Source organism: Lutjanus erythropterus, chromosome 22 (assembly GCF_056507025.1).
Source record: "Lutjanus erythropterus isolate fLutEry1 chromosome 22, fLutEry1.hap2, whole genome shotgun sequence".
Classification (NCBI taxonomy): domain Eukaryota; kingdom Metazoa; phylum Chordata; class Actinopteri; order Lutjaniformes; family Lutjanidae; genus Lutjanus; species Lutjanus erythropterus.
In genome coordinates this window covers 15,139,879-15,153,868 of record NC_139338.1, presented here as the reverse complement: position 1 = coordinate 15,153,868, position 13,990 = coordinate 15,139,879, and the positions used below count along the sequence as shown (strand labels likewise).

The 13,990-nt window shown below is 39.1% G+C and overlaps 1 protein-coding gene across 1 annotated transcript; it reads right to left on the bottom strand.

Annotated features, from left to right (window-relative positions):
• Window positions 1-317: 317 nt before the first annotated feature.
• sypl1 (synaptophysin-like 1) lies at window positions 318-12,756 on the bottom strand. The gene is made up of 5 exons (XM_084711331.1): window positions 12,194-12,756; window positions 3,569-3,687; window positions 2,393-2,597; window positions 2,075-2,266; window positions 318-797 (listed from the first exon to the last, which is right to left on the bottom strand). Exons 1-5 carry the CDS (start codon window positions 12,263-12,265, stop codon window positions 666-668), a joined length of 720 nt encoding a protein of 239 aa, XP_084567457.1. The 5' UTR covers window positions 12,266-12,756; the 3' UTR covers window positions 318-665.
• Window positions 12,757-13,990: the final 1,234 nt, after the last annotated feature.

The following is a 13,990-nucleotide window of genomic DNA, read 5'->3' as shown; positions in this document are numbered from 1 at the left end:
TCTGTTATCTGTTCAAGTATGCCACAACTGTTAGAAAATTTGGGTTGCAAAATATCAATTACGGGATAGTTCGGATTATCTGTAGTGGGCTTGTGTTGACGTACTTGTCCGTAGTTAGTGTATTAGCTACAGCAGATGGAGAAGCAGAGAGGAGCACCAACAGGAAGCTTAGCAATAAACTGCTGAGGACAGGGTCAGCAATACCACGTATTTTAGCTACATTAAGAATATTTTCATTGCTTTACTTTGCTGTCAGACAGTCTTTTCAGACTGGAAACCAAATACTGCCCTCTCCAAACCAACCAAACTCCAATCAGTAATTTTACCTTGGGGGCGTGCCGACCGGCATCTAACTGTAGATAACTAGCTGACTATGGAAAAGTGCCCTCATACAACCCCACTTCTAATAATCCAAACTATTCCTTTAAGTTCTGTGTACTACCTACACAGCTGCTACTGCATTGATAAGGTCCAAATCCATCTGTCATTTTATCCTTCATTTTGTCTGTCTTCATCATCTTCACAGACATTATTTTTTATGTCTATGTGTAATAATGTCTTCATGTGCTCAAATTGTTGTTGTTTGTGTGTATCCTATGTCTAGTGTATACTGTGAGTGTTTGAATGTGACTGCCTGTTTGTGTTGCTTTATGTCATAATGAATGTTAGATGGGTGCAGGGACTTGTTGCCGTCCAGGTCCGGGTTGAGAGGAGAACTTTTGCGAGTGCCAGCGAGTCTCCTTGTACACAAACCAGGCGTTGCCTGCCCACACAAACATGTTGAGGTAGCCGAACACCTGGAAGAATGCAGACAGACGAAAAACACATTAATAATACGAAAAACACTTGCGATAATGGAGGACTGTCTTCTAAAGCGACAGTTTGAGGACTTAAACTGTGGTTACATTTGTGTCCATTCCAACAAATTTGCTCTGGACTTGTGACACAGACAGTACTGAGCAGATGACAATGTCTGATCAAATAAAATGTGTAAAGTGCTTTTGCACAGAGTCTCATGACTGTGAGTCAGGCTGCTTATTGTTTATGCTTAGGTCTTCTGGTGCAGTTATTTTTAAACAACAAAAAAAGCCCCTCGACAGGCTAACGATTTGGATTTTATATGTCAGAGGACAAAAAAGACCTTAAAGGGATAGTTTGGATTATTTGATTATTGAGTTTCAGAGTATCACCAGAATTAAAGGCGGTTGATTGGTGCCCAGTTTGGAGAAGCAGAGAGGAGCACCAGCACCTGCTGTTGACATGGTCAGCATCAAAACATATTTTAAAAAAGCCCCATTTAAAAGAATCTATATCAGTTTAAACACATGTTATATTTAGAATATTTTCACCACTTTACCTTGCTGCCAGAAAGACTTTTCTGACAGAAAACAGTCCTTATATAAGCCAAATATTGCTCTCTTTTGCTCAGTCAGACTCCACTTGCAAAATAAGTAATTTTACCTCTCAGAACTGGGAGTCGTTGGACTCCCCCTGTCTCGATCAGTCAGTTTTTTAGTGTTATTGTATGATTTTGGTGAATTCAAACTAACCTTTTAAGCACAAAAGTCACACAATATTACAAACAAACGAACAGATCCAGGCAGTGGAGGACCATCAACTAGTGTGTTCTGTATGGTAAAATGACTGATTTTGCCAGTGGAGTCTGACTGAGCAAAAGAGAGCAATATTTGGCTTATATAAGGGAAATATCTGGCAGCAGTTTGCCATTGGAAAAGGCTGCCTGACGACATGGTGTGTATCAAATACAGCATACACTTAAACTGATATAGACTTTTTTAGGCAGCTAAAATACATTTTGTTGCTGACCTTGTCCATAACCATACATTGCTAAACTTCCTACACCTCAAGTCCCACTATTTCTCCAGACTCAGGGCACATATACTGCCAACTGTAGGTTAAAGTGTAGGTTATACACTAACGATAAGTATCTAATACACCCCCACTTTAAATAATCCAAACTATCCCTTTAAGGAGTGTTGACACAAGAAACAATTTGGCTGAGATGAATGCAAGTGCCACTTCTCGTTTGTAAAGCCTCTGTATTTCCTCTCACCACAGAGATGTTGAGGGACCGCATGTTGGCAAACTCTGTGACCTCACAGGTGATGTTGCTCCCCTTGCAAAGGGCCAGCGTGTTGCTGAGGCCCTCCGTGTCTGTGGCATCCTTCACATTCTGCAGGCCCTTCGCCCAGGCGGACGAGCACACCAGCCACAGGAAGACCAGGATCGCTGTGATCACAAAGTCCTGCAAACAAGGACGAACACATCAGCGTAACAGACCATAAATCCCACTGTGAGAATTCATCATTTTCACAGCTTGATTTAAATGTGTCCATTGGAGGTATATTGGAAAGCTGAGATCAGTACTCACAAAAATGGGTCCAAAGTCAGAGTCCTTGTAGACATGCATGTAGCCCAAATACACCAGCAGAGCCACCATGCTGTACAGAAAACAGATGATGGCGATGCCAACAAAGAACTCCGCTGAGGAGGCTGAGTCTCCCACCATGTGTGTCGTCGAGACAGAGTGGTTACAAATAGTGGTGTTTCCTTGGACGAGTGGGACCTGACTTAACCTGACCACAAAACAAGATGGAAGGTCTTTACTTTAGTTTAGTCGAAAATATTTGAAGTCTCCATCTTAATAAGGTTAAAAAGTTATTAAGAACACAAAATTAACCTATACCCTTAGAAAAAACATTTCAAAATGGTTGTTCCAGAAAGGCCGAAACTCTATAGAGAACCATCTGCCTTTGAAGAACCCTATTTTAAAGAAAGGGTTTGTCAAGTGTTCTTTGTAAGACAAATGGTTCCATCAACAACCCTTTCCATCCAAAGAACCCTTTTTGAAAGAAAGATTTCTTCAAGGATTGTCGAAATCCTTGAAAAAGGGATTTCAACAAGGGTTTGTACCATAACATAAAACCATAATATAAATACCACAATATAAAAAGGTTCTATGTAGAACACCCCAGGGTGGGTTCTAGATATAACCCTTACAATAGAAAAAAACAGTTCACTGTAGAACCCACTGTGTGTTTTTGATAAAATCCTTGGAATATAAAAAGGTTCTTGGTAGTACCCTTAGAAGGTGAAAATGTTCTGGATAGATGGGTTCTTAATAAAACCCCCTAGATTAAACCCTGTAGAATATATAAGGGTTCTTGGTAGAACACCCTGGGTTGATTGTTGTTAGTGAAAAGGCTCTGGATAGGACCCCAAGGAAGGGATCTGGGTGTAACCATTACACCATTCTCTGTAGAACCTTTCACCAGAGGTTCTGAGTGGAACTTTTCACAGATGGTTCTAGGTATGAGCCTTTGTGTTGGGTTTAAGGCAGAACCCTCTTAAAGACTTCCAAGTGGAACCTTTACGAAAGGTTTTCCCATTGGCAAAAAAGGGTTCTCCTATGGAGGCAAGCCGAAGAAACCCTTTATGATTCTAGGTAGCACTTTTATTTGTAAGAGTGTACTGGAGCTTTGAAATTGATTACATGACTGATGATAAATGACATTGAAAATCACCAAAACTCTGTTATGATTCTCACCTAAATGGGTAGTGAAAGTTGGCGTTGAGGGTTTCATTCCTGCCATCGCCACAGGAGACAGTTACGACGTTCGTCCCTGAGAATCCGCCGCAGCTTCCAAAAGCAAATATGGCCGTGAGCTGTTTGGACAGACGAGAGAGAGCGAGGGATTAGGGAAATGCCTGAAACTGATGTGAGAAAAAAAAAACCTTCCTTCGCTTTAGGGAATCAATATTAAACCCAAGAAACTTCAGATACTGAAGCTTTGTTTCAGAGGACAGAGTGATATTCATTATACATGTGGACAATACAGCTTGAAAACACAGTGAAGAGTCATCAGAACTTCACACCCAGAAGAAAGCTGGCAGCCTGAAACACAACGTCAGCAGAAAAGAGCCAGAGGGACCAACAGATGGCCGGCGTTTTACTTTTACAAACAGCTGAAAATAAAACTCACTACTCAACAATTTTTACAAAATCAGTTTTCTTGAGTCATTTGCTTTTCTAATGGAAATACCCAATACAAATCACATTACTCGCTGTGTTTAGAGCAAAGCAAACGGCCGTGACAACAAAAATCAAGAACATTTTTATTTGTACACTCTTAAAAAGAAAGGTCCCGAAATTGTTCGTCCTGAGGGGCTGAGAGTCTACCCAGAACCATGTGCTTCTGAAGAACCCTTTTTTGAAGAAAAGGCTCTTCCAGGGTTCTTTGTAAGAAGCCTTGTATTATTCTTCTGTAGAATACAATATGGTTCTTTGTAGAACCCTGAGAAGACATGAAAGTTATATGTAAAACCATTATAGAAAATGTTTAAATCCTAGATGAGTTCTACATGAAACCCTCAGAATATAAATGGGCTCTTAGTAGAACCCACTGGATGGGTTCAAGATGAAACCTTTGGATGTAAAAGGGTGTTTGGTAGAACCGCCTAGGAGAGTTCTGGATAAAGCCCTTGGAATATAAAAGTGATCTTGGTAGACCCCTCTGGGTGGGTTCTTGTTGGCACCCTTAGGAGGTAGAAAGTTTCTGGATAGAAGCCCCAGAGGGGGTTCAGGGTGGAACCATTACATCATAGATGAGTTGTCTGTAGAACCTCTGCTGTGGGGTTCTGGGTGGAACCTTTCGCAGATGGTTTTACAAGCCTTTATGATGGGCTTTACACAGGAACCCCTGGAAGGATTCCAGGTGGAACCAAGCCAAAGCACCCTATATGGTTCTAGTTAGCACCTTTATTTCTAAGAGTGCACATTTTTCTGTATTTCTGCTCTATTTGCAGCTGCAGTCATCCAGTTATCGGATATGAATCAAATGATTTTAGACATGATTTGGTGGATCTTCTTCTCACAGAACTGCTATCTTGAAAAACACAATAAAAAGTGGCTTACATGGCTGCACTAATGCTGCTATTCAGCTCTCAAATTCTTTCTTGCAGAGGCAGACAGCATCTGACTCAGCGTGTAGACCATGTGACACTAATACTCTCCTTAAAACCAACACATACTAAATTCTTTTAGTCAGGGTGGCTGCTGCTGAGCTTAACCCTCAGACTGCAGTAGGCGAGACCATAATCATATAATTCGCGGGCACTGAGCTCATTCAGACTCTCACTGATATCAATTTACTCATACCTCATGGGTAATGACGATCTGGCAAGAAAATACGCACTATAAATCACAGTACCCTGAAGAGGAAGATGTCGTTCCTCTCAAAATGTGTTTTTAACAGTCACACATTCTCAACATGCATAACGTCATGTCTCTGCCCGCCATCGCACATCCTGACTGAACGTTCCGGTACAACAGTACAATACTAAATCAAAGATTAACAACAAACCACAGAACAACTGTTTGGCTTCACAGAGCAGGCATTTTGACCCCGTGAAATCATGTGGCCTAGGAAAATGCAAACAGGCCTTTAGTTCAGCTACTGTATGTCTTGTGGTAAAAGAATACTGGAAACAAATTGAAGTTAAGAATTTTGTTTTTGACACCTGGGGCCTGCACAATAAGCTGTAAACACAACACTGAACTAATCAAGAAGCCATATGTAAGAATTTTTGTACCTCATGAAGTGAAGCAAGAGTGCTTTCTTACTGTTAGACTAATCACATAGTCTCAATTAAAATTTGTGTTTAATCGACAGGAAAATCCCAATCCCACCTTTTCTCACCTTTTTTTTCTGATGTGAAAAATAACCCTCTCTGCGACTCAAAAACGTGATACCATCTAAACAGTGAGTTTTATGATCTGATGCATCCCTAAGAAGTACTGCTTCCCCAAGTGCAAGAAACTTGAGACAAGAAACCTGTTTGAGAACAAAGAATTTAGTGACAGAAATAGAAGGACAGGAATTAACACCGGTGTTGCTTTCCACCACAATAAGCAGCTCTTGGTCAAGTAAACGGATGTAAATGCTAATGTTGGTTATTTAGCGATACTGACAGACACCACAACATTTGGTCTCCACGAACTGGAGATAATGCACTATGTTCACAAGCTAGATGCTGAATTTGTCTGTCCCCAGTAGCTTAAAATATGACTACAGTCACTGGTGAAAATACATTATGGATAGGATCGGCTTGAAAGTGAAAGTTTTTCACCAGGACTATTTGACGTTTGATTGAACCTTCACATTTGGACCATATTTCTCTGCGATTTGCAATAGTGATCTGAAGGGCATTTTTCATTTCATCTTGACTTTAACATGATCTTTGTCCCTTTTGTACTGCAACTCTATAGCTTGAGATATGGCCAAGAAAATCATCAGAACGATGCAGAAATAAATAAGACATACATTATGTAGATGAACTTGTCTGTGGTAGTAGACAGCATGCAGTTGACAGGAGCTGGATTACAACTTGCAACAAAGGTAATGACCTTTGATTCACACTGCACACCACATGGTAATGACTTGCACCACAGGACACACCAAACAAAACATTTCCACAGGAAAACCTGTAACTGACCTTCTAAATTCTATTTCATCAGCGAATCTGTATCACACGCATTCACACCCCTGAAAAACGCTTACGACAGGCCACCTCGACATTAACTTCACACCACAAGGCACACACACAGAGTACTACACACACCCACGCACACCTCGAGGCCTCTCTCCAGATGTTTCTCCAGATGTCACTGCTGCCACACTTCCTGTTTTTCTGGCTACAAACCACTGTAAGCTACTTCTCTCACATTCTAGTTTCACCGACTCCGCCACTTTCCCGCTACGAGGTCATGCAGCCTCAGCGTGAAGAACTGTAACAACCAGCATGGACCAGACACACACCACACATCGACAACTTAATTCTTCTGTTTATGTTCCCACTTTTAAACAGAAGCATAAATAATAGACTGTGCAAACACCGTCTGACAGTTTGGTATTTTGTCATGTTTCCAATATCACCACTTAGTTCCAATTAAGGCTACAGGTGGCACCTTCGCCAAACATGGCGACTGCAAAAGACCGTAGACAAACAAATATACCTTGCCAGTCCTTCCAGACATCTGCAAACCACAAGGTACCAATTTATGGACACCCCAGAGACTGTCAAATATTCTTCGCTCGTAACCAAGCTGTGAGACAGGATGCAATTTGCATACAGAAACCATTCACATGTGAGAGAGGTTAGGTGTCAGGTTCCTGTATGAGATGCAAACAACGGAAAAGAAAAGATTGCTTCTAGTGGGGATGACCTGTAATCTGATCTGTGGACATATTACAGACACTTCACAACTTGCAGATCCTATCTTTCTTGTTTAGTAACCATGGTAATAGGTAATAGAAAAAAAAAAATCCATTGCAGATGAACAATTCCTAAGCCAATGCACCTATTCTAACTTTAAATAGGAAAAGTGTCGAGCGCTGCAGCAATGAGTCTTAAAACCTGGTAATGATTGAACATATTAGTATCTTGGTTCTCTTATCTCAAAGTGAACATATTTTTTCCAATGGGCTTTTGGTTAGTTAACATAAACTCAAGAGATTTTCATGATTTGTACTATCACATAACGTATGTCGGTAAATACCCCTTTTGTTTGTCTTAAAAAAGATGGTTTTTAACAAATTCCTAAATGAGACTACAGAAGTTCTCTGGGATATTGAACATCATCACGCCAAACACTAGTCACTTAGTGGAAGTGATGTTGAGTAAAGCAACTGTGGTGTAGTTCTTTTTTAGTGTTAAAAAATAATACAAGTTGTTTGTTTGTGAAGATTATCTTGCTGAACAAAATCCAAAGGAAAAATTTGGCTCGCTGTCATGGGAACCGAAACAATGCTGGCCTTCAAAAATATGTTATACACAAGCATCCTAACTTCCCAGAGTCTTAAATAAACTCTCCTGACTTTAGGATTGTGTGTTAAACTGTCCTAATTTTTACTTTTCCACCTATAGTATTATCTAACTTACTAACTAGCTAATGGTAGATAACAGTGTTCGCTAATAGTAGGTAGGTAGAGTTTGCCAGAAGTTTCTAAAAATAGCGTCAGCTTTCTTGTTTAGTCAGTATGGCTGCTTTTTTTTAATCACTTTTACACAATGGATGCCAGATTCGGTGGGAACTGTGTCTGCTATCTTAGCCCACTCTATTTCTTTGATCGCCTTAGTTAGCGTTGTTGTAAATCCCCCCCCCAAAAAGAGAACATATTTGGATTTTTCTGGAGATGTTACCAAAATCTCTATCTAATCTATCTTGAAGTAAGGGCCCATTATTGTTTTTGCACCTTTTTTCATAAATTTCAACATATGTTTAAAAGAACAACTATGTTGTTTAGCTCAGCAAGATGAGAAAAGTAGTGCTGGTTGCTAGGTAACAGACATGAAAGTTGATTCGCAATGTTGTATTGAGCATTTAGGATTGCCTAAACTGATATAAAATAGGGTGATGTAAGATAGGCTATCATCCGTAAAGTTAGTTAGGATTTGCTTCTGTAATACTAAAGTGGGGAAAATCCCGTCGTAGACTCTTCCTGTCTTAATTTAGGACTAAAGATCGAGAGTTTCTGTAATACAACCCGAGATGAATATCCTGAACAATCTAAATCCTTTAATCAGTCATGTTGCCTTCAGTTCTTACACAGAGGTCACTAAGTCCAGGTCGGTCTGACCAGAAACCCCCTAGCCGGCGGAGCATGTGCCCACTTTGCCACTGGGGCTCCTTCAGATGCCCAAACAACCTGGCCGCCCGTGTTTTTGGCAGAGAGACCTGGCACAACCGCAAGCCCAAAAACAGAGAAATAGCTAGCATTTGTTACTCCAAACCCTCCTTCCTGTTTACTACTGTGTGGGAGATAATATCTAGGGAGGCATGAGTGTTTAGTCCAGTCCACTTACGTGCCAACGAAACTACTTTTTCATTTAGATCACTCAGAGGTTCACGGGGTGAACTGACAGAAATGTTGGATTTTAGACAAGACAACCTGCTGGATACCCTCCAGTTCCACTGACAGCAGTCAGTAGTGATGAACCATCTGTTAGAACTCCAAAATGATATCATCAACTTGCTGTTTCCACTCAAATGCTACATTAGATTTATGTCCAAAATCCATGAGCCAGACACACATCCAGTGCTGCTGCCTGAGGAAAAGACATCACATTACAGTCATGTTAATTATTAATGGAAGGGTTGCAGAGAATGAATGCACCAGATGTACGTTAAAAACACCCCTGAGTGACAGAGATTTGGTGAGGTGGACCACAATTAGAGGTCCAGTGTGTAAGACTTGCGGGTATCTATTGGCAAAGTGTTACAGGAATGGAATATAATATTCATAAGTATGTTTTCATGAGTGTATAATCACCGAAAATAAGAATCATTGTGTTTTTGTTAGTTTAGAATGAGCCCTTTATATCTAGAAGAGGGAGTGGCTCCTCTTCCGTGGAGGGCACCACGTTTCTACAGTAGCCCAGGAAAGACAAACCAAACAACAGCACTATATACCGCCTTTAGTGCTTACGTGTTTTACCACCACTGTAGTGTATCCTACACGCTTGGAAGGGGAGGATGAGGGGAGTTGGTTGCAATCTGCAACCTCCCTACTAGATGCAACTAAATTCTACATAGTAGTCCTTTAAATAGTTTGATGTTTGCTAAAAAGTGACAGTTACCCAATGATCTTCAGTTCACTACATTGCAACACAAAGAAAATCGGCAAATCCTCAAAACGTTATAACCAGAAACAAGGACATGTTGGATAAAACTGACATTATAAACAATATTTCTGATCTGTATTAGCACATTTAACCTCAGCTAACCTGAAAGTAGCTACTGCAACATTAAGTTTTTGTGTAAATTTGTCAACAATCAAATGGAATTTTTAAAATAATCTACTGAATGGTGGTGCCTATATTGAAAAAAGACTTTTGCTCAGGTATCAAATAATATATATATATATATATATATATATATATATATATGTATATATATATATATATATATATATATATATATATATATATATATATATATACATATATATATATATATATATATATATATATATATATATATATATATATATATATACATATATATATATATATATACATATATATTTAGTATGGTTTTTCAAAGTTTTGATGACTGAGTGCCAAAGCATAACTGAGGGCCACACAGGAAAGCCCATCAACCTGTGTTCAGAGTTGTAATTGTTCACATAATCTTGTTTAACATTAAATTCCTTGAGCACTGAATCCACCTGTTTGCAGATAAGGCTGATCACTTCATTTGTCAAGTTGGTCCATTTTTTTCTGAAACCCCCCCTTTTCTCAGCCACACAGCGTTTCTTTCCATGGTGGCTTTTCCACTGGGTTTTCCACCAAAACTGTCAACTTGCGCTAACGGCACTAGCATTGACGACGGCATGTATTTCCTGTCGCCATGCAACCAGGAGAGTATCGAAACGGACGTTGGATGATAAAAACAACGCATGCGTTTCATGTCACGTTTTTGGCCTGTGGACCAGACTCTGAGAACCCTTAAATTAAATTGTCCTTTTTTTGTTTGGTATCCATCTTAATTTTAGTGATGTTTCCTGGACCTGCTTACTGATGTTTTATAGTCCTTACAATCTATCGAGTGAGCAGGGATCTCTGTATTATCACATGACATTCCAGCATTTAATGAGTGAATATAAACACAATTTATCACCCAGCCCCTTGTGAATAACAAAATATGCCCGGTTAAATAAGGGTTACATAAGGCCAACACACAAACAGCCTTGTCCTGAGTCAGATGACTGGCTGTTACTGCTGCTCTATAGCTCCGTATGTGTGTGTGTGTTTGTGTTTGTGTGTGTGTATTGTGAGAAAATAGAACAGCTGAGAGAAACTGTAGCTGAGCAGCACTGGATTCCTCTGACCCAGTTATGTAGAGCAGAACTGATTACTGGACTTTGTGTAAGAAACCATGTTTTCTCATGACTCACAAACTGCGAGCTCGAGTGTGTGAGCGAGTCTTCTGAACATTCTGCACCGTTATCTAGAGGTAAATTATTTGTGAGGGATGCATTAATCTATAACTGTGTCATCTGAAGGGCACAGCTGGCAGAATAATAATCCAAATGTAATGGAAAGAGCTGAAGTTTACTTTGTTAAATACACTTTTAATCTGGGAATATTAAATGTCTTAATTTATACCATGAAAGTAGAACAAAGCATATTGTTGGGTATTAGCTTGTGATAAATACAAGTTTACCTCTGAGGCTTTATTAACTACAAAACATGACTGCTTTCAGTCTTGGAAGCGTAAAACTTTAATCTAAGTTCTAATCAGAGTTTAGGTTTTAAATAAGTAGGCTCCACCTAGAGTTAAAATTAAACAGAGCTAATAAATATGCTTGCTTCTAATAAATAAATAAATAAATAGATTTGAGTTCTCTTGTGATCTAACTAATAACTATAAAACAGGGGAGAAACTCTTAACTTTCAGCTGCTCCTTAACAACATTGCATTGTTTGCCAGCTGGCTAAAAAGTAAAAACAAACAAACAAACAAACAAATAAATAAGTTATATTGTTTGCTATCCAGCCAAAAAGTTAGACTACTCATGATGGCTGGGCAGAGATGCTCTAATTTCTCCTCCTTTGAGGAAAAACGTATTGACCAAATTATCAGCTAGAATGAAAGACAAGAGACACGTTATGAAACTCAGTTGCGTTGGACACAATCCCTTAACCTGATTATTTTCTTCTTAAACCTCATCAACTGCAAGTTTAAAGTTAATGCTGCATTACATTGGAGTTGAACTGGAGTTTAAAGTTTTGGTGAGACAGAATTTAAACTAAACTGATGTTTAATCTGAATTTTAAACTAGTTTAAAAGTTTGGTGCAACATCATTTAAAGTTAAAACAAACATTATCTAGGTTGAAAATTAATCCTTGTTGGTGCAACCCAGTCAAAGCTGCAGATGAAAAAACATCAAGAAAGTTGGTGTGTGCTTTCAAAATGATGATCCTGTTGTTGTTGTTATAAACATCTGCATTTTTTTAAACAACTTTCTCCTAAAACAGATGACTAAGTGATATTTCTCAAGGGTGAAAATCGCCGGGAAAAGGGAAAATCCAAGGACTGAACCTCCCTGTCCTCTGGGTATGACACACACACACACACACACACACACACATCATGCATCTAACTTACCCACTCCACCAGTTTGACGAAGCCCAGAGGCTCCTTCAGCGGCGACAAGTTCAGCCGAAATCCGGTCATCATGGTTGTGCTTATGGTCCAAAATCTTTATCCAGTTGTTCCTAAACTGTGGATGTTGGTGCAACAGGGAGGAAAAAGGGGAGTTGTTTGACAGAATGACGTGGTTCTACTGCCAACGCTGCAAAAAATGACCAGCTAAAGTTATTTTAAGTGAGCTTTGCAAGACAAATTTGAGCTAAATCAGCTGAATGTAAATCCAGAAATGAAGTCTTGTACTTCAATACAGTTTTATTGGTTGCTGAAGCGTCCTGCAACACAGTTCAGTGAATAAATCATTAGTTAAAGTGGATATTTTTTGCAGTGGAGCTTGAAAAACGAGTACTTAGCGCTCCTCTTGGTGATGCGCAAAATACGCAGGCGATGTAGCTGATAAAATGCGTAAAGCGTGCCAAATTACGCGTTGCTTTGGGTGAGAAAGCGTCATGTGCGTTGAGTTACAGGAAAAGGATGCTACCGTAAATAAAAAAAAGCGCAACAGATGGATTCCACACTGTTGCAAGAAACTTTTGCTGAAAAAAACGCAACTACCAAATGATCAGATTATAAAACAACAGACAGCTGCAATGTAAGTGATGAATTACCGCAGACAGTCCATGCACAGCAATATGAAGACGCTCCTTTTCACTCAAAAGTTACAGCCCGAGTACCAAAAAGCATCAGAGGAAGCGCCCTACTGAGTTTTCACTGGATCCATCCTCCTCCTCCTCCTCCTCCTCCTTGCTGAGTCTGCAGTTACCGTGTGACGCCTCTTTGGAGCTGACCTGGGTCACATGACTCCCAGAGCAAAAAAAAAAAAAACACAGATTCTCAAAATTCTTTCAACAAAGAAGAAAAGACACAATCTCAGAGAGCAGCTGCAACTGAACAGTAAAATTAGAAAAGGGTCATTTCACATCTAGACATGTCTGACATGAGATTATTTGAACAGTGGTGCTCTCTGGTGGACAACCTGGAATAAGGCACTGCCTCTAAATGTCTGACATTTCTGCGTGGACGTTGTCTGATCATGAAATCTCTTTTGTGTGTGTGTGTGTGTGTGTGTGTGTGTGGTCCAGAGCTAATCTTGAATACCACTGGACCGATCAGCCTTATTTCTTTTGTGGATCATTGAAAAGTGTTTTCTTTGTTTTTATGATCTGTTAGAGATGTTGGGAAATCTAAACTGAAATCTAGTTATTGTAGTTTTGTGTTTTTCATTAATTTTTTTTATTGCATTTTTAACTTTTGTATTCAATTCGGTTTTGTTTCAGTTAGTTTATGGAGTGGGTTTGCTCATTTCAATTTAGTTTTTATTGTTTAAAAATGTTATGTTTTCTTAGTTTTGGTATTAGTAGTTTTTTTTGAAATTATAAAATGGGGGTTGTTTCTGAGGGGCAACATTTCAGAGATCTCACACTTTGTGAAGGCAACTGACTCACAGTCATGTAGACATCCCAGTGTCCATAAACAAGTTTACATTATTTAGTCATTATTATGAAAAATTTACATGTGGTTTTCTGGACAATACACTTTCAACTTATTCATTTTAACTTCTAATCTAAAACAAATCAAAAAGTATAAAAAATAATGTTTCCATGAGTAATTTCATATTTACCTTGTATTTCATGGAGCAGTTCTTTCACTAGATATTATTCCTAAATTACATAACCTCTTTTCAGGAAAGGTTCTGGGAAATTATTAGAAATATACAGAGCCATTATTTGGATTTTTCTTTGTATGTATGTGTTA

Bases quoted from the DNA above. Each gene is read 5' to 3' on its own strand.
- sypl1 (XM_084711331.1), bottom strand. From the start codon at position 12,265: ATGATGACCGGATTTCGGCTGAACTTGTCGCCGCTGAAGGAGCCTCTG. The intron at 3,688-12,193 runs GTAAGTTAGATG...CTGTCCAAACAG, and splicing joins TCGTCAAACTGGTGGAGTGG to CTCACGGCCATATTTGCTTT. The intron at 2,598-3,568 runs GTGAGAATCATA...TTTTGTGGTCAG, and splicing joins AACTTTCACTACCCATTTAG to GTTAAGTCAGGTCCCACTCG.